Source organism: Acomys minous (assembly GCF_964271855.1).
Source record: "Acomys minous genome assembly, chromosome: 2".
Lineage (NCBI taxonomy): Eukaryota > Metazoa > Chordata > Mammalia > Rodentia > Muridae > Acomys > Acomys minous.
In genome coordinates this window covers 117,255,867-117,280,457 of record NC_140484.1, presented here as the reverse complement: position 1 = coordinate 117,280,457, position 24,591 = coordinate 117,255,867, and the positions used below count along the sequence as shown (strand labels likewise).

The following is a 24,591-nucleotide window of genomic DNA, read 5'->3' as shown; positions in this document are numbered from 1 at the left end:
ACATATGTAACCCATATATTCTAATTTTCTGCACATCTAGATGACTTCTTTGACTTCAGCCTGGAAAAAAAAAACTTAATTTCTCAGTCCACTTAGCATAAGTGTGAGGAATAGCATACAATACAGAGAGCTGTACGCAGTACCCATGCACTAAATGTCAGCTGCTTAACTAGCTGTTCAGTACACACATCTGAAGCCCCGCTCTAAAGCACTTAAAAGATGAGGGCACAGAGGGGAATAGGAATAACTTTGCAAAATTTTTTTAAGCTTGGAATCTATTATAAAGCTTTAAAACAACTTCTCTAAAAACCCTGTTAATTGCAAAACAAACAATGAAAACAAAGTGACTGTTAAAATAGGGTTTCTTACCTACAATGTTTCCAGGAACAAAAACCACAATGCTCATTATAATGGATCCGACCCAGTACAGGCCAACGGTTCTATAGCTTTCCCTGCAACAGAACATGTTGATTCCGTGTGCTTGTCGTGGGATACAAAAGGCAATGCTCACACTGTCTTTCCTTCTAGCCATGAGAGCGCATGGGAAGAAACTCACTGAGCCGCGTGAGAAGCACAGAAACCCTGCCGGCCAAGCATCACTTCCACGCATGACACAGTAAAGAACCTTCTTTATGTCCTTCGTGGGTTTGCATATTCATGTGTGCAGACATGTGGTGCATGTGTGTGCACTAGGGTGTGGAGGCCTAGCCATGTGCGTGCTTGCAGAGACCAGAAAGCTATGTCAGGTTCTTTTCTCAGTCAGCCTCAACCTTAGTTTTTGAAACGGGGTTTCGCACCGAGCCTGGAGCTCTAGCCAACTCAGCTGTGCAGGCTGGACGGCAAGTCCCAGCCCCGGGATTCCAGGTGCATGCCTCACAACCCAGCACTCTGCCTGCGTGCCGGGGATTGACCTCTAGCTCCTTGTGCTTATGCAACAAACAAGCGCCCCTGCCCCTTGGTGGCCTTTTAAGTAGGAAATTACGCTTTCCACACAACACATGTGTTGACCTATGGCATAGTCTTTACCGACTAGGACTGAATTTCCATGTTGTGTATGAAACTCACGGCATAGAAGAAGAAAAAAAAAATGGTTCAAAGATGGAAGGAAGCAGGACCCTGTAAGTTTAGGATGTAAAGCAACTTTCTGTGGCTAAAGCCCCAGAGGTGAGGATAGTTCCCACGCCCCTGTGTTCTAAAGGGGCTGCTCTAATTTCAGTGGTGGCCAAGTGTCCCTTCAACTGATAACTCAGAAACAACTCCACACTAGAGGTGGAGAGGGATCCAAAAGGAGGGGAGAGAGTGGAAGCACTGTGTTTTCTGCTCTGCTGCAGCCCCCACACAGAGCCAACTCCACCAGGGCAATGATTAGCCCTGGATGCCACAGGGAGACAGACCAGAATAAGCCCGAGTGTCCTGGAGAGCATGGTGAGGGAAGGGGAGGGCTGTTCCTGGGGCTCACTGCAGCCTCCCAGGGACAGAACTGAAAGAGCTTCTTTAACTCAGGGCCACACGGAGGCTGGGGAGCTCCGGCTGTCTGGAAACAGACCGTAGTCAAAGAGCCTTCTAGGCTAGAAGAAGCCATAGGAAGCCACAGTGGACAAGGACTGAGAATTGAGCCAAAGCCCTGGTTACTTCTGTGGTTGGTGTGGCACAGAGGTTTCTGCCACAGGAGTCCCCAGAGTCCCTATGCTGTGAGATACAGCCAGGTAGTCACAGCAGAGAGTACTGGTACCCAAAAAACAGCAACTGTTATAAACCCGCCCCTCATTTTTCTAATAACAAAGACACGCTCCTAGGGTCAACCACAAAGAATTGAGGGGTAACCCCAAGTCTGTGTGCAGTCTCCCAAGCCCTCCAGCCACACCTGAACTTGAGGAGAAACTCTGACATGAAATGAGATGGAGCCTCTGAATTACAATCGCTGGACTTTGATTCCTAAAATTGAAAGGATAAAGAGATGGCTCAGTGGGAAAAGCCTTTCCTGCACGTGAGGACCCAGGTTCAGATCTCTAGCACCCACATGAGAAGCAGCGTAGTGATATGTACTAGGGTTAGGGCAGAGACAAAGGAGACCCCAGGTACTTGCTGGCCAGCCAGTCTAGCCTAAACAGTGAGCTCTGGGTTCAGTGAGAGACCCTACCTCAAAAAATAAGGTGGTTGGCCTGGAGGTGGTGGTGCATGCCTTTAGTCTCAGCAGGTGGATCTCTCTGTTAGTTCAAGGACAGCCTGGCCTACATAGTGGGTTTGAGGACAACCTGGGCTACATAAAGAAACCCTGTCTCAAAAAATCATCATCATCATCACCACAGTAAATAAGGTGGTGCTCCAGTGAGATGGCTCAGTGGGTAAAGGCACCTGCTGCCAAGCTTGTCGACCTAAGTTAGGTCTCCAGGTCCCACGTGGTAGAAGGAGAGACCCCATCCCTGTAAACTGTCCTTTGACCTCCACATACCTACCATAGCACGCAATACACACATGTAATTTTAAAAATAAGGTAGAGGAAAAATTGAGGAACACATCCAACATCAACATCTGGCCTCCATAGAAGCCTGCATGAGTGAGCACACACTCCCATACAGGGACATGCACATGCGCATGCGCACATACACATGCACACACACACATTCACACACACACACTCACACACATGTACTCACATGTGCACACATGCACGCGTGTGCGCGCACGCGCACACACACACACTAAGAGTTTTATTGGTGTCATGTGTTTATTTGTTGAGACAGGGTCTCACTGTATAGCCATAACCTGGAACTTGCTATTAGACCAAGCTAGCCTGGAACGCAGAGATCCACCTGCCTCTACCCCCTGAATGCTGGAATGAAGGGGTGCACCACCACACCAAGAGAAATTGTTCTTATGAAAACATAAGCAGAAACTTAAGGGGTCATTCTGGCTAAGCTGCCACCAGGATAGGAGGTCGACTCAAAGTGGTGCTTTGAAAAAGATAGTGATACAGAAAATAAATAAATAAAGCTTTATAAAACTCATAGAACATTCCTGTCCTGGCATACCTGTGTGTATTCACCTCTGTTAGTACGTTTTTCTTACATACCCCTTGTCAGTTGCAAAGGCGGCACGCCCACCAGAAGAGCTAACTTACTCCCATGCTATGGCAGCCACCATCACCAGGTACATCAGGTAATGAACAGAGCCGTCCCAGTAGCAGATCATGTGTCCATAGGCCGTGTTCAGATACGGTTCGCCCTAAGGAAAACAGTTAAAAGACATCCATTTTAAGGAAGACTCAAATCTTTAAATGCAAAACACCAGACTTGTATTGCAAAGTGCTTCGAGGCTGTTGGTAGGCCTGTGAAAATATGACTTTACCCTGGGGCTGCCAAAGCCAAGGTCTGTCATGGCATCGAAGAGTCGAATTCCTGACAGATTGGCATTTGATTACTCAGCAAAGGTTTGTACAACACAGAGGCATCAGGTGGCTGTGCTGGCAAACCCAGCCAACTGGAGCAAGGCCAAACCTGTGCCTGCAGGTGCTTGGCTGGACCAGAGAGGTGGCCCAGGAAGGTCCTGTTCACCGGTGCCGCCACCTGCTGGCCTTAACCAGACATGCTGATCTTGTGGAGGGCTGGGCAGTACATGGGAACTGCCCATGCCCAATCTCTTTCTCTTTCTCTCTCTCTCTCTCTCTCTCTCTCTCTCTCTCTCTCTCTCTCTCTCTCTCTCTCCTCCCTCCCTCCCTCCCTCCCTCCCTCTCTCTCTCTCTCTCTCTCTCTCTCTCTCTCTCTCTCTCTCACACACACACACACACACACACACACACACACACACACGCACAGGCAGCACTGAGCTCACTTCCCATCCACCCTCTTCCCAACAGGCTTGTGGGAAGGCTGGTCAGGACTGACCTGTCTACAGAGGAGAAAACATGTTTCAGAAGCCTCAAGGCTTACCCGAGGTCACGCTGCTAATATGGAGCCCTGTGTGTATCACCAGCAGGAGCCACATTTCTGAGACAGTTTTAGTTTCACGAGCACAAGATCGTATGATTAAATATGCATGCTTCCCTTTCCAAGGTAGTCATGTTTCCAGGTCCTGTCAGACATGGAGTCTTCAGGGGTGTCTTCTTTCTTCCTTCTCCAAGAATAGTGCCCTCTCAGATCACTCCTTAGGTCTTCCTAACATGCCTGCCATCCTTTCTTTAACTAGGGGAGGTCTGAGCAGCCAAACTGTGTATCCACCAGCCAACCAGGCAGTCTCTGAAACCCCATGGCTTCCCTGGGTCAACACACCAGCCACATCCTCACAATCAAATCCAGTTCAAATCCCAGTGGCGGAGGAAGCCACACCCAAACTATAGCCCTGTGCCTGGCCACTGCCCTTTTTTCTCACCCCAGGCACCCTGACTGCCTAATTCCAACTGATTTCATAGCTCAAGTCATGCCTGCCTGCACCCTCAGCTCTGAGAGCCAGTGCTGGCCTCCTTGGGAGCTTGACAGTCACCTGCGGGGCCTTCCGACTCACCTGCTTCTCCCTTCAGCCAAGCCCTTCCTGACCTCCCCACAGCTGGCTCAGCCAGCTCCAGGATCTGCTGTTCAGTCTTTGGGCAAATCTCACCAATGTTTTGTCTGTGCTGTCACCTTAGGTGACCTCCCCTTGTCACCACAGCATAGGCAGTCCTTCAGTCACACATAGAGCCATTGCTACTTTTCCAAATGGGTACCTCACTTCTCCCCATGTACCACATGCTAAAGGGCAATGTGAGATGCATGCAGCCCCCCTGCTGTCAAAGCCCCATTTCTTCTGCTAGGTTACCACGGTTACACGCCAGCTTCCTTTCCTGTGCCTATCTGCCCCAATTCTTGCCAACCTTGCCAGGTGGATCTCTTGGCCCCTGAAGGCCCTTCCTCTGGGCTCATTGGGCCCCCTTCTCCAGGCTTCCCTTCAGCCTCTCTCTGCCCGCCATGGTCCATTTCCAGAGCTCCTCCCCTAGGACCAGCCTCGAGGGTTTGAGCACCGCTCCATCACCACCTATGTGAGTGACACTCTTCTTGGACTTGCAAGTATCAGCTATATTTGGGTAGCTCCTGAGTCCCTTTGACAGAAGCATTTCTCAAGGTCTAGACCTGCCAGCTGGGGCATTAGTAGGTGTCCCCCAAGACCCCAGCTCCACATGTTCCCAGATGAACTCACCCTGCAAACACTTCTAGAGAGACAGACCCTAGGCCTCCACTCCAGGTCTTGGCCCAAGCTGCCCCTTCACCCCAGAAGGCCTTTCCTTTCCCTTCCATGTGCCATACCGAAGTATGTGTGGTCCTCTCCCATGGCCACTCTGAAACTATGGAAACAACAACAACTCAGGGTGGCTTTCCCAGCCATTCCCAGAGCCCATTTATCTGTGCAGAGAGGATGCCTCTGTTGTCGTCACCCCTGAGCGATGCCATCCTCCCTTCACGGAGACAGTTGGATTCGGCTCTCTTTACTCCCCAAGCCTCTGACTTGGTAACACCAGCATTCTAACAAACCCCAAAGCAGGAATCAGGATGTCGCCCGGGCCTTCCTCTTCATCACCCCCAACTCAACCCCATCGCCCACTCAAAATCCCTGACACTCAACCCTCTCTTTGCCCTGAACTGCCTCTGGCTACCTTCATGCCCTTGCGAGCCTTGCAGAAGCCACCTAACAGATGTTCCACCTCAGGACATGGCCCCAATGCCTACAGATTTGTCTTCTTCCCTGGTTCAAACTCTGTCCTCACACACTCTGAGGAGACATACAAATATGTATGTACAAAGACATACATACTTGAAGCACAGAAAGACAGTAGACAATACTGTTTTTATCTCTGTGTCTTATTTTCTAGGTGACCTGAGTAAGTCCCCTTGACCTCTCTGGGACTGGAGTCAACCCACTCTAAATTAGAAAACAAGTCTAGTTTCCTCAAGTGCTAGGTTTGGTTGGCAGGGACCCAGAAAGCTGATGTAAGTACCATGATTTTATTATTATTATTTTTTATACAGGGTCTCAAACTATAGTCCATGCTATCCTGAAACAACACAGCAATTTTGTTGTTGTTGTTGTTGTTGTTATAATAATAATAATAATAATAATAATAATAATAATAATAAATTATATATAAAAATTAAATAAAATGTTTAATATAAATATTATTTTATATAATATATACATATTTTATATAAAGATTATATAAAGATTTTATGTAAATATATTATTATATAAAATAAATTATTTTATATAAGTATAAAATAATTTAAAATATAAAAATAAAAATATATAATAATTTAAAAATAATAATAATTAGTATTATTATTACTATTGCCTTAGCTTCCCAAATGCTGAGATTACAGGAATACCAGACTTCCGTAACCTGAGATGTTAAAGTAATTAGAGATCTCTGAGATTGCAATCTAGTAACAGGAACCCAAATGCTAAATTCCTGTGAAGTTTTTCACTTAAAAGGGAAATGCTAGATCACGTGGTAGTTCTGGAGTGAAGGAGGAACAGCAAAGAGTGGTCTCCAGACCTTCTGTTTTGTGTTGCTTGGCTTGCCATGTGAGGTGACTGGGGAACCTCTCCTTCAGCGGCCTGCATTTCAGCCACCCCGTCACACAGCAACCCCTGAGCAACCCCGTACCTCTCTCAGGTAGTGGGTCATAAACCCATCAATGATGCCATCTTGCTCCAGGCCTATGATGAGGTTCACCACGCTGGTAAATCCGAACACCGCATACACTAAAACAAAGGACATAGCTGCTGAAAATGCATGCCATGGGGAAAAACAAGGATGGGGCATCCAACAGTTGGCATGAAGTGTTGCTCATGTTTTTCCAGATGTTGTGAACATTATCCACACAGACAAGCAGGCTGCGTCCACTTCACATCATCTGGACATCTGTCTTCATGGGCCTCCCATACCTAATCAAGTCTCTCATTGGGGGAACTCAGGTCACAGAGATAATCACAGTGTCCTAGCAGATTCTGCCAGGCCGCTCCCGCTACCCCACTCCCTTCACGTGAAACCCACACCCAACTCGGGCAGCAGGAGCTATGCCAGTATCCAAGCAGCCAAAGAGGCGTTCAGGTGGTCTAGAGAAGGCGAGCCATCTCAGTGTGCCATGCAGGCCAACTAAGAGTGTGCCCAACGAATTAGCCTCGTCCTCGATGGACGTCCTCAAGACAGGTGGCTGTGTATAAGTGACAGCCACCAGCTGTAAGAAAACAGGCAGTGGCCTTTAAAAATGCACGTCACATGGTATAGCTGGCGAAGTGGGGAGGAGAGCTGCTGCATCTTTGGAATCTGGCCGGATGAACAAAACCCCTAACTAAGCCTTAAACACTATGTGGGGCCAGCAGCTAAGGACCAGAGCCTTTAAACAGCTGAGATCCCGCTCAGGGCATGCGAATGTATTTTTTTCAAGTTATGATAAATTGATGTCTCAGAGTGTGGACTGAGAAGGAGCGGGAGAAAACCCAGTTTGTGAATATAAAAGCTGTGAGAAAATAAAAGGAGTGTGGGAGGCCGCCTCGGTGGGAAGCCAACAGGAGTGAGGGGGGTCCCTGAGCGTGTGTCACCACTGAGGCCCACGGCTGCTACCGCTTTGACTCCCAAGTGAGAGAGCCATCATGGCTCCTGGAAAACCCACTAGCAGCTGCTGACACCATGGAGGGTCTGACGCTGTCTCAGAGGTGACAAAGACATAGCCTCTGCCTCCTAGTAGGTGAGGAACCTGGCCCAGGACTTGAGCCCAAGGTTGAAGGGTCCTCAAAGCTCGAACAGAACTGAGGACACAAAAGTGGCTGCCCTGCCTCAAGGAAGAGGAAGTGTGTGAGTGGGTTAAGTGTGGGCTCCCTTGGGTGGTGAGGAAGAAGGGGGGTAGACAACCTCAGGAGGCTGGTCTGGGACCAGTTCCTGTCCTCATGGAGTGGAACAAGAATAAGGACCAGCTCTGATGACAGAGAGGCGCAGCCAGACACAAGAAGCACACGGTTTCTCTAAGTGTCAGCTTTGTGTGTGCAAACGGGAGAAACTGGTCACTTGTAAGTGCTTCCCTCTCCACCTTTGCCAAGGCCCACAGTGGGCAATGAATGTGTCCCATGCCTTTGATGAGGGCACATGGCTTGCTCTTAACCTTAGGACATAGGTGGAAGTGACAGTGGCCAGCATTAGGGACATCCTTTCCTTTCCTTTAGCCCTCTGTATATGCTTTTGGGGAACTAAATCTACCCACAGCCTGAAGCAGGGGGCCACAGCCAACCCACCGGCCAGTGAGCAGTAAAAATACACAGAGATGTGAGGCATCAGTAGAAATCTAATGAATAAAAAACCCAACAAAATGCCTGGCCACAGGAAGTACTCCAAGACCAGTCACAGCTTTGCCTGAGGCAGCTGATGATGAAAGGGGTCCGTGTCTGTCTCTGGAATCCTGACTATATTCTGACATCTCTAGCTAGCCAATTGGAGGGATGTTCGTTATGAGTATTAACTAAAATAATATTTCTGAAGGGCTCAGGTCCTTGCTGGTCACATGATATGCTTGTTCAAACAATGGTGTTTCATGTTTATTTGCAGGATATAAATCTCTAACAAATACTAATGTCTGACCAACTCCCATGGTATTATTATTTTGCTCTTTACACAAATGAAACTAGCAGTTGTCAACCTGTGGGTTGCAACCCTTCGGGGTCATCTAAGACCGTTGGAAAACACAGATATCTGCATTGTGGTTCATAATAGTACCAAAATTATAGTTATGAAGTAGCTACAAATAATTTCATGGTTGTGGGTCACCAGCACATGAGGAACCGTACTAACAGGTTGCAGCATGAGGAAGGTTGAGGACCACTGGTGTAGACTAAACACCGTCCACCAAATTTAATCCCATATGCCAGCAGCCAGCTGACGGCAGAGAGCCCAGCCAGGAAGCTGAGTAAGAGCCAGCGTGCTGGGAGTTCAACAGGGTGCAGGGAGGAGGCCCGCCTGGCCCTGCCAGTCACTCTTTAGCAGAACTCTATTTAGAAAGTGGACACCACAGCCTGGAAGGGGAGCTCAGCGGGAAGGACCTTGTCCTGAACAGCCCTGCATTTCCAGCTTCTGGCTCAGTGGGCTGAGAGCACTCACAGCTCAGAAGGGCCGTGTACCCAGTGTCTGGCTCCCTGCCACAGAGTGGATGCCGACCCTTCCCGTCTGAGGAAGCCTACCTACCGTAGAACAGGGGGTCCCTCGGTGGTTTTCTTTTGACAAGGACCCGAGCCAAAAGGGCCACCAGGAGCAGGATGAGGGCAGCAACTCCAACAATGGTCCAGGAACTGGAAGGACCAAAAGCAGGGAGGTGGTCAGTAATCACAACGAACACAATGGTGCCTGGAATTTCCTGGCTATTGAAGGCACTGCTCCCTGTAAGGCAGCAGGCTTAGAATCCAGCCTCAACTGCACTGACAAATTAGTGCAGCTGATCTACAGCATGCTGACCTCTCCGGGTCACAGCCCACAGCTCTCAGGGACTAGGAACCCAGGCCCCTCGTTCTTTTGTCCTTCCCACCTATCTTGTGTGCATGTTTCCTCCTCCTCCTTCTTCCTCATCTGCCTAACACGGCGGCAGCCCATCTGTCTCTATGCTCCTGTTTCTCTAACCCTTTACCCTGGAAGCTAACAGGTCTAACCAATGAGCCATAAACCCTCTGACAGACTGAGCTTCACCATGACTGCACATGCCCTCTAGGGTGAGAGCTGCTGTCCTTCCCTGTGTGGCCAGCACTGTTGCTGGCCTTAAGAGACTGCAGATGAACAAGAGAGGCCTCGGTCTACATGAAGAGTTGTATCTCGTGGATTCTGAGCTCTGCCTGCCATAACGCCACCCCAGCCCTACAGAGATACCCGGATTGCCAACACTGGCAGGACTTCCTATTCTGGACAAATGCCTACGTGGCCCTCTCTGTCAGCCTGCTGTATACCATCAGCTCTCAACTACCACTCGGAGATGCAACAAGCACGGATCCTCGGCTGGTGCACCTCCACACTCTGGCCTATGCACTGGGATCTCCACATCACCTTCATCACATACCTCTGGAAAAGGGGGGGGGAGGATAATGACAGAGGGAGGAAAGGGGGGGTGTGAATGGAAAGATAGATGGACAGGTGAATAGGTAAGAGACATATGGACAATGGACGAAGGGATGGTAGATGAAAGACTGGAGGACGTATGGATGAATTCTATAATGTGATGAGAAAGAAATTGGGTCTGGGTGCTAGGGGGGAAATGGGAGCTTTTTGATGCCCCCCACCAGTGGCCTCTCCAGGCTCTTCACAAAGGTCCAGAGCAGAGGAAGGGGAAGCTGCCACGGATCACAAGCATGATGCTGCTCTAGGACACCCAGAGAGGAGAGAGGCAGTTGGGTGAGCCATATGGCGAGGTGTGACTGATGAGCCTAGAGGCAGGTGCTGGTCAGCAGACAGCCCTCTCCCTGGACATCAGGGGCTGAGCTCACAGCCAGCGTGCTCACGGGGCTGGGCTCCACTACAGTATGACAGGCAGCATGAATTAGTTCAGGCTGTCCTTTCATGCTCTTTACCTCTGAGGGAAGAAGACAAATGAGGAGAAACCGGGGCAGTAGGTCACGTCTACCTCCCAGCTCTATCCTCGGAGACCCTCTGGGGAAAACAACACATGCCCGAGACAGGCAGAAACAGGTTGGGGGGCACTTCAGATGATGGGTAAGGTACTTTGAATAAGCCTTGGGTTGTTATCCTTGAGTGATGGGGAAAGTTCCTGGGGCTCTTTATTGAACCCTTTGGGCTGCCATACAGTCCTTCCTAGCCTTCTCTCCCAGCAAACACCAGGCTAGCCCTCCTCCCTCCTTACCTAGCTCACACATACTGCAAGGGACAGCCCCCAGATCTCACCATAACTGAACATATGTGGGGTGCGTACGTGCGTGAGATTCCCCTAACCCCTTCCTGACCCTTCAACCTCTCTGATCACCCTGTTTCTCAGGGTTTTCGTAAAAAGGCCCTGGGGAGAAGGAAGCTCGAGTTATGAAGGCCGGGTTTAACTGAAAGCCAGTTACGCACAAGGCCCTGGGGTGGGCAGAGCGCTACCAAGAAGAGCTGCAGCCTGGCAAGGTGAGCTCTGGCCGCAGGAAGTGAGCCATGAGGGGGCTCAAAGCAGAAATCTCTGGTTTGGCGGGAGGATCCCACAAATGAAGAAGTGGCGCTTTCATTTCCTCGGGGCTGTCAAGTTAAGTGGGTCTTCAGCAATCAGCCATGGAGAGAACCGGAAGAAGAAACAGCCTGGGCAGGAAGGTGGACCAGGTGTTAAAGATGAAAGACAGTTGTCGCTCTGGGGGTGGGCTGGGGTTGGAGCGGCGGCTCAGAGCTGTGCAGGAGGATCTGACAGGAGGCAGCCTTTGCCATGGTCTGTGACAGAGGAAGCCAGCACCAAAGAGATCTCAGGGGGCCCCTGAGACTCGGGAGGACGAGGACAATAGGAAGACGACAGTGAAGACCTGTGAGGTAAGTGTCATGGACTGCTGGCATTTTATCCTGCAGGCCTGACAGCGGAGGAGAATGGCTGGAACTCCAGGACTCGGCACTGGTCAGTAGCACACAGCGACATGTCACCAAATCCCCACCATCATCAGCAGCCCTTCCTAAACGGATCTTTCAGCAAATCTCTGCCTGTCACATCACTTCCTTCCCCTACCCCGCTCACCCCCTTCCCGGGGCTCACAAGGCTCCGTCCTGGTGATCTTGCCATAGTTGAAGCACCCATAACTCCAAGAAAGCTTCCCTGGCCGCTAGCCCCACCCCTAGACAGCCTGTTTTGTCCTCTTCCTACTCTGAGGGGGGGGGGCCACTACTCTCTGTTTATATAGCCATTGATGTCCGTTTTAATGCATAGCGCCTCAGCCATTCCTGGCTGCTAGTCCCAACATCAGCAAGGGATCAGCGCACAGAGATGTTCAATAAATGTTCACTGAGTTGCTTGCTCATGGTGCTACTCTAAGAGCCAAGGTCCCTGAGCTCTATTGACAGGCACAAAGCATCTGATTGCTCAGAGCTGCTGCTTCGGGAGATGCACCAAAGGTGGGGTTGGTCCAAGGGCAGATGCAGCCTGTGTGTGCCCAAGCGAGTGTCTCAGTGCTTATGCTGTCCGGATGAGGTGACCACAAGCAGTGAGAGAGAAGCCGCTCTGCCAGCAGTCTGGAGGTCTAGAGGGGTTGTAGGCTACAGACTGATGCAATTTCCTTAGCACCAACTGCTGTGGAAAACATAGCAGGTTACTTCCTCCTCCGGCAGCCAGAAATCAATTTCAGCAGGGCCACCACTGGCGCCTTTCCACTGACCACCCAGGCCCCTTTAGAGAAGTAGGAGGCGAGACTGGAGCCCTGAGTCCTTACAGACTCCTTCATTCCCCCCCCCCCCCCGATTTCTTTCGCACTGAACCATTGTGCCTTCGCTCCAGGCCAGCGTCCAGCCTCTATTCCTTTCACAGCGCCCCTCCACAAAGTCCTCACAAGATCCTTAAGGTGCAAATACTGCCCATTTGACAGACCAGAACACTAAAGCCAGGACGCCCTGCTAGCAGCAAAGCCAGGCCTAGAAAGCCACGGCTATTTGGGCAGTCGCTCACAGCAGTTCCTACAATTTAAAAATGGTAAGCATGTGAAAGTCCATACATGGAAAGCGTTCCTATCAAACAGGGCAGGCCCGTGCCTTCTGTGTTGCTCTGCACCCCTCTGGTGTCTGAGAGGCAGGGGCATTTCGGTATTGACCTTGGTAATACCCCTACCCACTCAGTACCAGCAAAGAGCAGGCGCCCAGCTCTCAGACCTTGAACTGCCCTAGCCCAAGCGAGGACCTAGGGCCTGGTGACCCGAGTGCTTCCCTCATGCGGCGGGCGTGGCGTTCCTGGACGCTACCCCAGTCCCAAAGCCAAAGTCCCGAGCCCGCGGGAAAAGTTGCCGGCGCTTGTCGACCCCATGTGCTCACTCACTCATGCTGGGCTGCCAGGTGGTTGAAGATGTAGGTGACCGGGATGGCTGAGAGGGACAGCACGAACACCCCCGTGGCCGCTGAGGCACTCATCTTCACTACTGTGTTGCTCTCCTTTCACCGCATCGCTCTCGGGGCCGGGGGCGGGGGGGGGGGGCAACCCCAGCTTCCGGCGGCGCCGCGCCCCTAGCCGCTGCCCTTCTAAGGCGGCCCCCAGCAGCGTCCCCTCCAGGCGTCCCCGTTGCCCGCAGCTGCCCCTCAAGCGCAGTGGCGCCACCCGGGTACGCTGGGGCAGCGGTACTACCCCCAGAGGCGTCCCCGCCTGGCTCCTACAAACGCGACAAGTAAAGCACCCGGGGGACGCTTGCTTTAGGGGTAAAGGGAGTGGAGGGGCGAAGGACACGGTTCACAGCCGGGAGCTGGGCATCCTCGAGCTGGAACTGCGCTGGGCTGAGCCAAGGGCTAGGGAAGGGTGGAGCCAGACCCGAGGGTGTCAGAGCCCGCAGGCCCGCGAGATTCGCTCAGAGAGCTGCCGGGACAGATGCTCCTGGAACCTTGGCAACAAGCGCCCCACCTACCCCTCACCCCCCAACCTCAAGCCCCTAGGTAGCCATCAACGTCTGCAACCAAGGTTCCAGTGCCAAATGGAAATGCTTGTTTTCCTCCTAGGCTGCTCGATCTCCGGCCCCTTGACCTTGATCAAGTTACTGAAGCATTCTATATCCTTTCTCTCTGTGAAATGGGGATAGCCTGCTCCATCATATGATTGTGGAAATCAACCGAGTTAACAAGTATGATGTGCTTGCCCTGCGCAGCTCCCTTTCCTTTTTGTAGCAGAAATGACCCTCGGAGGAATGTAAGACACTGAGACAGCATTCATTCCTCCCCTGAAAGTGTTCTTGGAGGCCTGGTTACCACCAGCTAGCCTGGCAGGTCCCCAGGGCTACAAACACTGAAAGACAAGGACTCTCCTCGGAATACTGCTAGGTGTAAAGCATGACTGTCCTCTTCTGAAGCTGGCTTTCCGGTGGGCTGCTCAGGAAGCGCCCTGGGGCTGAGCCTGGTCGGACAGCCCAGGGGAAGGGAAGTGGGCTCCTGGGCAACAGCGGGGGGCCGCAGAGTGTATGTCTTCCTGTCTTCAGGACGGAGGCTTACAGTCATTTGGTTCATCTTAAATGTGAGGAAAATGAGCCACAGATTGGCAGCATCTTGCTCCAGGCCATTCCGTTGTGCCAAAGCCAGCTCTCCTATTCCCGTCCTGCGTTTACTTGAAAACTCAGCCAACAACGGGTACACGGGGTAAAGCGGCTGCCCAAACTGCAGCAGCTCCAAGGCTTCTCCCGGAAGTCTCAGCAGAAGCCTGGACAGCACCTTTTCCCCACGATTGCTCCTTACCTTTCCCACCACCTCCATTCCCCAGGGCGCCTCCTGTCCTCCTGGCCTTCCGCTAGGCCAGCTCCCCAGGCCAGCCCAACCCTCCTCCACCTCCCATAGGCCGCTGCTTCAGTCCTCACTATTTATCCAGAGCCCCACTGGCTGCCCTGGATCTTTCCTGTCAACCTAGACACTTGCCAGACCTCATTGCTACTCACCTCGTCTTTCTCATCCATACTTGGTTTATTATAAATTCAAAAATATATTTATGAAAATAATCTAACGGAGGCTGGGGATGTCACTGATAAAGTGCTTGCCTGGCTTGCATAAATCCCAAGGCTCCACCATCCAGCACTTCATAAACCAGCACTGTGAGATGGAGGCAGAGGGATTCGGGAGTTCAAAGTCATCCTCAGCTACCTAGGAAGTCCAAGGCCAGCCCGAGACATAGGAGATTCTGCATCAACTAATTTTTTAAAAGGTACAAGAACATGCCACAGAGTATACCACTCATGAACTGCGCATCGTCTGCTCTGAGTGGAAATGCTGAACCTTTTTGGGGCAGGGAGGAGAGGAGGCTGAAGATGGGAGGTGATCAGGGCCCCTCTCAGAGAACCTCAAGTACAGGAAGCCACTTGTAAGGGTGAGGAAGGGCTGACCTGATGAGAGGGGTCATCCGCCCGTGGTGTGCACAGCTGCCCACCAGAAAAAAAAGGAGGCAAGAAGACCAATCAGGAAGTTTGCACAATTATCCTGGCAAGAGATGATAGGAAAGCCAATGGCAGTGAGAGGGAAGAGGAAACAGATGCGAAAGAAGCCAAAAAGTACTGTTCAAAGTGGGAGGAAACTATATAAGAACTTTGTCTGGGTGTGTTGGGTTTTCAGTACCCACAGTGTTCCAACCATCCCAAAGGCAATTGGGAGTCTTAGTCGGCTCCAGCAAAGGAGGCAAAGGCTGTAGATACAAGTTTGGATGGCATCTGCCTAGAGGCGGGGCTGAAAACCAAGACACTGTGTTCAACGTAGGAGAAGAAGAGTCAAAGAGAAAGGCAGACAGGAGGTATCTGAGAGGGGTCTGTGAGCACTGCCACCAGCAGAGCAATACAGTAACACCTACCCTGGCAGCACAATCAACCCACGTCATCCAGGGCTGAGAGCTGACCACGCTTTAATGTTTGTGACAGGCATAGCGGACTCTGTTTTCAGTGCTACATCTAGAGCTGAAAACAGAAATGGCAAGTGGTTGGTGGGTTCACAGGACGTCCCCTGGGCTTATGAGTAGTCACAGCCGAGCAAATACAATGCCATCTGCAGCAGGTACACCTGTAGATTAAGCAGTAATCCCCATCTTTGTCTCCTGTTGTCCCCACAGCAGGCCTCTAAAGGATATAGAGCCATTGCGGACGGAAGCTGAGAACCCAGAGAAGTGAGCGGATTTGAGCAAAGACAAAGACGAAGACGGAGGAATGCTGGATTCCCGAGTCTCCTTTCGGTTTGGTCTCGGGAGGCCACAGCCAGCCATCAGCAGAACGCTGGGAATGGCGCCTTAGGGAAATGTGGATATGCGGTATGCGCACCCCAAGTTTACCTACATGACACATTGCTTTAGAGACCAGAGTCTCGCTCAGTGCAGTTTAGTAGTTTAAGTTTGAGGGAGGGACAAATTCCGCTTGTAAAAAGGACATTTAGGAGTCTGGAGAGATGACTCAGAATTTAGGAAAACTAGCTGCTCTTTCTTAGGCATCAGCTCTAATTTCCAGCACCCATGTGGTGGCTGTAACTCCAGTTCCAGGGGACCGGATGCCCTCTTCCGGCCTCCATAGGCACTAGGCACACACATGGTGCACATATATGAAGGCAGATGCAGGGGATCTGACACCCTCTTCTCGACTCCAAAAATTTTAAAGCATGCAGGCAATAGTTGTTTCTTGTCTTATAGAAAGGTATTTTTTAATTTGCCTTTTAGGAAGTATCAAACCAAAAAAAAAAAAAAAAAAAAAAGAAAGAAAGAAAGAAAGAAAAGAAAAAGAAGAAGTATCAAACCTATAAACTGTAAATGCAAAAATTACAGCTATAACTGAGCACCAGATTGATCCCAAGTGTCCTTAAGATAAAACAGAAATAGAGATCTATTGCCATTTCTGTAGTACCAGTTAATTAGCTGGCTAGTGAGGAATTAAACTGAAGGGTCCCTCAGTACACCTTTTTCTATCAGTGAGGAGAAATGAAAACAAGACTGGGGAGCTTGGTCACATAGGAACTAAGAAATGGCATTTGTCAGCTAGGGATGAGGTCTCACAGATGAATATTCTGGAAACTACGTAGAAGTCAGCCAACCTTTCCCTTTTTAGCCCCCTTGCCCCAGGGCCTTCCTTCTCTGTCTCTTGTGTTTCATGTGTCCTTGAGTTTGCATGGCTGGGGTGTGACTCGGCAATAGGACATGTGTCTAGCATATGCCAGCCCCGGGGTTTGAGCGCAAGCATCACAACAAGTGGAAAGCTGAGTAAGTGTTCTCACAGAAGCTTACTTGCTCTAGATGAGTGTGCACGAGGCATTTAGAGTGCTCTGTGGGATCCACTTGGCAAAACAAACAGCATAAGAGATCAAAGCCAGGGCCATATGACTCACAGCATAGATAATGAGGACGCTGTCTGATGGCAGAAGCCAGGAGGAAATAACCTAGCACTTCCTTCCTCAAACCTCACTGCTGGAAGGTTCTCTGGGTGCCTGTGACTGCTTAACTCTACAGTTACTGTGAGTGGGCTCAATTTGTTAATAAGGATCTTGAAGGGGGTGAGGTTGCTGCAAGTCCAGGCCCTAAGAATGACAAGCACAGAACACGCTCAGTTCTGACTGCAGAGGAGAAAGCCAGTGGGGATGCCAGATACAGAAGGGGACAAGCAAGGAGCAGCCAGAGAATAAGATGAAAGGGGAGAGTGTGTGAAAGGCTTGCAAAGGTCCTGTGCAGTAGCCAGTAGAGTTTTGCCCTGGGTTTGTTTCCTAGCAACCAGAGCAAAGAAAGAAAAAGAAAAAAAGCAAGCAACACAACCAGTTATGACATTTGCAGTGCTCGTAAGATAAAGAACAGAGCCATTGCTCAGAAAAACTCTTCGCTCAACCTTCTTAAGGGAACATTCCTACAGTAAATATAGACTCGTGTTCTGGACAGCTGGTGTTTGGTACGTCTTCATGCAGGTGACTGGCGTTTTGCCACCTGTCACTCCGTACCCTTGAGTGGTCAAAGCAATCTCATGAGGGTAAGAACTCCCTGAGCGCCTAGGCTTGGCTCAGGGGGAGATTTTATAATGTCGGGGAAAGTGATGTGCGGAAGATCCTTTCCCAGCACCCCGTACCATCGCTTCTGGTTTAAGTACAGGGCAGATGCCACCACCTGACCACGGCGCTGTCCTGTTTGAGATAATATCACCTTCCCAACAGAGCAGGCTGGTAAATTTCTCTTTGCAAAGTGTTTGCCATACGGGCTTGGATAAGTGAACTGAATCCCCATAGTGGGTGGAAGTCTAGTGAGGCGGTGTGCACTTGTGATTCCAATGCAGAGGGACAGGCAGATTCCCGAAGCTCGCTGACCAGCTGTCTTAGTCACTGTTCTGGTGCCGTGAGGCAACACCATGAGCACAGCAACTCTTATAAAAGAAAGCATTTAACTGGCTTACAGCTTCAGAGGTTTAGTCCATTAATGTCATGGCGGGAAGCAGGCGGCACGCAGGCACGGTTCTGGAAAGGTAGCTGAGAGTTCTACATCTTGATCTGTAGGCAGCAGGAAGAGAAAGACACTGCACCTGGCTTGGGCTTTTGAAACTTCCTCCTACCCACAATGACACACCTCCTCCAACAGGTCCACACCTCCTCATCCCTCTCAAGTAATGCCACACCCTGATGACCAAGCATTCAAACGCGTGAGCATATGAGGCCATCCTTATCCAAACAACCATACCAACCAATGTAGCCTAATCAGCAAGGCCCAGACCAGTAAGAGACCCTATCTCAAAATAACAAGGAGGGAGGGTGGTACCTGAAAAATGATGCCCAAGGTAACTTCTGACCCCAACATGAGCACAAACTCCCAATGAAAGTTTTAAGGCCAAACTTGGTGAGCCATCTCTCAAGCCTGGTGACATATTTCGGTTATCCCATGACTTAGAATATAAAGACAAAAGTGTAGGAATTCAGAGTGAGACTCGGTTACGTAGTGAATTAGAGACTAACCTAGCATAGGAACCCTGTCTCCAAGAATGAAAGGGAAAGGAGGAGAAAGAAGGAAATTTTAATACAAAAGAGGTCATTGATAGGGAGACTGAAGCTATGGCAGCTGGCAAGCAAGAAAAAGGTGTTCTATGCTTTTTAGCTAAGTATGAAAAGTAGATAATTTGGCATTCTGAATGAAAAAGGTAAGTTGAAATAAGGCCCTATATCAAAACCCAAAGTTTTTGTACTCTTCAGACTGCTCCTGAGGCATGACAAGAAGACTTTACTAAAGTTTGCGTAAGGCAGAACTGACTGGAGACGGGATTAGAAACGATATTCTACATAAAAAGAAAAGAGATATGATTGATAGGCCACAGAGTCTGAAGGATAGGCAGACGGCTATGACACTGTTACAAGGATTGGGGAGCAGTGAGCCACGCCTCCCCTGCCACTTGACATCAGGCGTGGCAGTGTGCCCTACACCTTCCAATGAGACACTGGCACAGGTAAACTGAGGTACCGTTAGTGGTTTTTGCTTTTGGAATCCACTCTCTAGGGGCCCAGCAATGATGTGATGAGGAAAGGCTCAGCAGCCATGTGAGGAAGCCAACATGGAGGACCAGGGCCTGGCTGGCAGCGAGTGGGCAGCAGTTGTTAACAGGAAAGACCAGAGGAACCTAAACATGCGATATCAAACGCTTCTTGTGGGAGATGAAGAGTAGGTCCAAGGTCAGAGTCAACAAACGCAGAAGTGTCCCCGGGTGGTCCCTCAGGCCCCGGGCTGGGCATACCTGTCCTCTTTCCTACAAGACAAGGTGATGGGCTGAAGTCATGGCTTCCTGTTTCTAATCAGGATCCGTACTCCCTGAAGGAAATAGGTAATCTGTCAAGGGAGTGTTTAGAGGAGGGTGTAGGGCTCCCCAATCGAAGCAGAACCCCCTGCAGCTTGAAGTGCTAAAGCATCCTCCCCTTGGCACAAGGCCCACTTGATATTCTATGAGCATCCTTAAGCCTGCTACTTCCGTCTCATCCAGAAACTGGGAAACAGTCTCTGCATTCTTTTAGCTCGCGCCTGCTTACACGGAACCCACCCATGATCTGTCAGCTAAGGCAGGCCAGATGAGCAACCTAACACATCTGCAAAGATGCTCACTAGAGTGTGCATGTTGACCACCATAGTCCCCTATTCATAAAAACAAGCAAAACCCAAGGATGTCTAAATACATCAGGAAAACCAGCATCACAGAAGAAAGGTCCAAAAAAGAAGGAACAAGCAGGCTGACCTTGCAGGAAACAGGCAACTTAAGAACGCAGGCTCTCTGTAATCACTAGTTACTGAGTAGAGGACTCCGCGGTGCTGCCTGTCACAGGAGTGAGGAGAGGTGCCTCTGGGAAAGGAACAGAGAGCAAAGGCAAAGCGGCTGGTTCTGGAACCTCACCCTCACAGAATGTAAGCTAAGCACAACAAAGGATCGGAAGTATCAAAGTGGGGGGGAGGAGCTGGAGACCCACCCACTGTGCGATTAAGGACCGAGATCCTCCTGCATCGCCTGCCCAGTCTGAGATTATAGATGTGCGCCACCCTGCAAAATTAAACATTTACGTTCATGAGTCCTTAAACTGAAAAATCCCACTGAGTAGAATAGGAAAATAAGTAAACTCCCCCTCCCAGCACGGCCGTGCACCTGGCCTGCCTTGCTTCCTTTCTCCATGCCCTGCCCCCCACTCGCATGCTGTATACTTTTCTTCTGCATTATACATGTTAGCTAGGACCTATCTCCTGTACTATGCTGCCAGCTCCAGGAAAGCGGAACTGTTGCCTCACTAACAAACAGTGCCAGGCACCCAACAGACACCAGTGAAGACTTATTGAGTTAGATTAAAATTTGAACACGAACAAAGCAGTGTTTTATAACTCCAGTTATAAAAAGAAAATCACCAAATATTTGGTATTTCTTTCAAGAAAACAAAAAAGAACTGTCACCCAACATGAATGGCATTAAGTCCTAGAAAACAGAGAGTTAGCAAGTAAGGTCCTAGAATAATAAACCCTGCAAAAACATCAATCATTTGCAAACTGCTAAAGAGCAGATAAAATTTCAGATATATTAGAACCAAGGATATTTGCTACCCATACCACTTAAATAGGAAAATTACTCAAAAGTACTGTTCTGTAGAAATAAAACAAGGTCCAAGGAAGAAGACAACATATGAAACTGAAATCCCAAAGGATTCGAAGAAGCTAGCTGGGCCATGGTGAGAGTAGGCGGAGTCCTGGAGAGTGGGCGGGGCCTAGGAGAGCGTGGGCGTGTCCCGGAAGTGTGTGGGCGGAGTCCGGGAGAAAGTGGGCGGAGTCATGGAGAGAGTGCTTTAATCCCAGCACTCGGGAGGCAGAGGCAGGTGGATCGCTGTGAGTTCGAGGCCAATGTGGTCTACAAAGCGAGTCCAGGACAGCACACAAAAGAATAAAGAAAAAGATAAAGGAAAGAAGCTAGCTAGGGTTTAAGAGGATCCTCAAAGAACCTTCTTAGACCGACACAGTGCAAATGATGTAGCTTTTCACACAGGTGTCTTCTGGCTCTACTCACACTAACAATCGGCCTCACATCGTCTCCTGGATTTCAGAGATGATTAAAGTGATGGCAGAGAATGGCCTACTTACAAAGTAAGAATTTATCTGAGAAATTAACAAAGAGCAAAGTAACAAAGACACAGCCGTGGCAAATGCTTCCAAATAGATGGCTTGTACAGCGAAGGATCCGTGGTGGAGGCAGGCTGTGGACTAAGCCAGCAGACACTGTTTCTATAACTGACCAGCCTGTTGGCAAACATTTTGGAGAACCGAGGACTCTTGCTACTTTCCACAAACTGTCTATCATGTCACTTCTGCCTCCATCCGGTGGCTCATGTGTCAAAGCTTAGTCCCCAACCAGAGGACCTGTTGGGAGGTGACTGGATCATGGAGGCCTCTTACCGATCAGCTAATCCCCAGGTTCTATGGAAAAGGCTGGGGGTTGGGGCTGGCTGGAGAAAGTAGTCACCTAGGTGCACCTTTACAGTGTATTTCGTCCGGGGTGGGAGGGCCTTCTGGTTTCTCTCACAGTCCCTAGTTCACCATGGGGGTTGTGTGGGGGGTGGGAAGCGCGGGGAACGATTTTCCTCCACCATGTGCTCCTGATGTCTGCCTCAGACCCAGAAGCAACTGAGCTGAGTGAGCAAGGACAGAAACCTGTGAAGTTTTAAGACGAAGCAAGCGTTCTCTCCCTGTAAGTCCGTCTTCTCGGTCAGCATGCCAGTGATGAACACTGTCTCACACGCCCTACTGTAGGCCAATAACAGGACAATAAGAACCTGGTGCTGGCAGTATTGGCTGTCTGTCACCCTCACACTTCCTTCAGGAGTTCACCACTTCCTTGATCCCAGTGTTGTTAACTCTGGCCTATAGTCAGGAAGTAGAAAGGAGAAGTGGGAAAGAAAATACAGCACAGAGATGAACTAATTGTACCTCTTGGTGCTGGAGAGCAAAGTGAACCCCTTACCCTAGTTATCAGATGTAATGCCTCCAACGGACATTTCTGCAATGACTGGATACTTCCTGCCCGAGGCACTGTGGGTAAAGTACCAGCTCCTTTACAGTTTACAAGGAGTTAGATGTGTCATTGATGACAATCACACAACGTGTTGGAGAAAACACATGAGAGAGAGTAATGAGTGTGAGTCCCACAGCAAGGGGGAATTTGAGGCACACAAAAGCTTCCTTACCTGTTGTTAGGCTCATGGCTGAGGCACCTAAAACAAAAGACAAAGTATCAAGAAAAAAGACTTATAAGTTGGATTTATAACTTTTCTGACACCAAAATACTCAGAAATTAAGTTTGAAGAACCACAGAAGCAGTGTCTTTTACATGCTATTTGATGAAAAGTATATATTCGTGGGAAAGTAGAAGTGAACAAAGGTAGCAATCACAGGTGGGAACGTCACCAGACCAGTTTGTTCAGGCTCTACTTGGCATCTCTGTGTCTTCGAGGACAAGGAGATTCCTTTCCTCAAGGTCTAGAGAGAGCACCCCTAGAATGAAAGTTTTGTGATACTCATCAAGGGAACAAAAAAAAAAGGGGAAGTGATGGTTTTTCTGTTTCTGTTATTTCCTCAGATGTCAAAATGCTGCATTCAGAGGTATTTTAGTCCATTTTCTACTGCTGTGAAGAGACACCATGACCAAGGCAACTCTTAGAAAAGAGAGCGTTAGCCAGCCAGTGGTAGTGCAAACCTTTAATCCCAGCACTTGGGAGGCAGGTAGATCTCTGAATTTGAGGCCAGCCTGATCTTTATAGTGAGTTCCAGGACGGCCAGGGATACATAGATACCCTGTCTAAAAAGAAAAACAAAAAACAAAAATGCATTTAATTGGGGCTTATTTACAGTTTCAGAGGATTAGTCCATCATTATGGCAGGGAACATGGCATGACACTAAATGAAACCAGGTTCTAAAATCTAAAAACGAAGAAATAAACTAGGCATGGTGGCGCACGCCTGTAATCCCAGCACTCCAGGAAGCAGAAGCAGGGGGATCATTGTGAGTTCAAGACCAGCCTGGTCTACAAAGGGAGTCCACAACAGCCAAGGCTACACAGAGAAACTCTGTCTCAAAAAAACCAAAATACAAAAACCTAAAAAAAAAGAAGAAAAGAAATAACTTGACAGGTAGTGGTGTTCTGTCCTTTGGAACATCACAGGATAGAGGGAAATGTGTAGAAAGAAAGAAAGGAGTAAGAAAGAAGCCCTAGACCACCCACCCCAGCAAGGACATGAGAGCAAGAGAGAGGCCCTCGGCTGCTAAGGAGTCCTTGATCCAACTCAGCCCTGACACTGAGCACCTCCCCTCACAGTTTCCATCTCAGACCCCCAGAACAACAGGAGGAACCCAGGGAGCGCTACTCACTGCACCCAAACAGAACAAAAGAAAAAAAGAAAGATTTTTTAAAAGGGATTATCCGTGCAGCACACTCAGCAGGCTACGGCTGGTGTTTAAGTGTCCTGTGGTAGCTGGGATGTATGCATTTAAGGGAACTAGCACAGTGAAAAACATTACTGACAGATCTTTAATTACTGAACTATGAAATAAGGGTGTTTCCTAACTCCTTGGTGTAAGCGGTGTCCTGTATGCACCACTTACTTGTTATGTCCCTGATGGGCTACTGCACATCCTACTGTGGGAGAGGCCAGCCCTTCACTGCTGGTCCCAGGTGGCTCTATGCTGGGCCTAGACTCACCGCCATCTGTATCTTTTTAATCAGTAGTAAAGCCAGTATTGTGTAAGATCAATGGGAGCTGTGAATCTGAATAATTAATCCTTTTGTTATCCCAAGTAGATAAATAACAGTGTTTTCATGTCCATTAGACCTGTGAAGAAATAGAAGATTGGCAGGATTTAAGCCCTTGCCCTTGTTCATCCAGACTGAACAGAACAGCACAGCACAGCACCAGAGCGTGGAGGCTTTCTACTACAGCGTGTGGCTGACCGTACCGCGGTGCCATTTCATGAGACAGGAATGTAGCCAAGTGGCTCCATATGTAAACACAAGGGCCAATGTGCTATACAGTCCTGTTGCTTTCTGCGGTAAATGCCTATTGACACCATGGGCAAAAGCCTGAGTTTCTCCCCACCTCCCAACTAGAATTTGGCTGAACTTCTTAGGTTGGTTTACATTTATTTATTGTGTGTATAGGATATGTACATGTGGGTACATTTGTTCCAGCATGAAGGCATAGGTCAGGGGACAACTTCAGAGTTAGCCCTCTCCTTTCAACATAAGGGCTCTGGGGGTCAAACTCAGTTCCTGTCTTCAGATTCCTGCCCAGACTTGCCTCAGTGACAGATTGTGACCTGAGAGTTATAAGATAAAATAAACCCTTTCCACTCGTTGTTTTGGTCATGGCGGCCTTTTTTTTTTTTTTTTAAATTCACTAAGCCATCTTGATTAAATTAATTTTAATCAGCCTGATTTAATTAGAGCAGCCA

At 49.3% G+C, this 24,591-nt stretch overlaps 1 protein-coding gene and 1 long non-coding RNA gene across 5 annotated transcripts in view; one reads left to right on the top strand and one right to left on the bottom strand.

Moving 5' to 3' along the window:
• Window positions 1-22,349, bottom strand: part of TM6SF1 (transmembrane 6 superfamily member 1) — a 35,294-nt gene extending 12,945 nt beyond the window's left edge. The window contains exons 1-5 of one of the 3 annotated variants that reach the window (XM_084756242.1): window positions 22,331-22,349; window positions 9,200-9,303; window positions 6,632-6,729; window positions 3,122-3,225; window positions 370-452 (exon numbers count right to left, since the gene is read on the bottom strand). In XM_084756242.1, coding sequence (XP_084612368.1) covers window positions 370-452; window positions 3,122-3,225; window positions 6,632-6,652 — 208 coding nt within the window. In that variant the 5' untranslated portion in view covers window positions 6,653-6,729; window positions 9,200-9,303; window positions 22,331-22,349. Of the gene's footprint in view, window positions 1-369; window positions 453-3,121; window positions 3,226-6,631; window positions 6,730-9,199; window positions 9,304-12,989; window positions 13,499-22,330 lie in introns of those variants that run through there. The other 2 variants (XM_084756244.1, XM_084756243.1) reach the window with 2 other exon arrangements.
• Window positions 10,540-24,495, top strand: LOC311582974. 2 transcript variants are annotated; one of them, XR_014774342.1, is made up of 4 exons: window positions 10,540-11,506; window positions 13,658-14,843; window positions 15,735-15,929; window positions 23,971-24,495. It is a non-coding gene; the product is annotated as an uncharacterized lncRNA (long non-coding RNA). The 2 variants fall into 2 exon arrangements; XR_014774343.1 differs by lacking the exon at window positions 23,971-24,495 and having other exon boundaries at window positions 13,658-13,779; window positions 15,735-21,664.
• The last annotated feature ends 96 nt before the right edge of the window (window positions 24,496-24,591 follow it).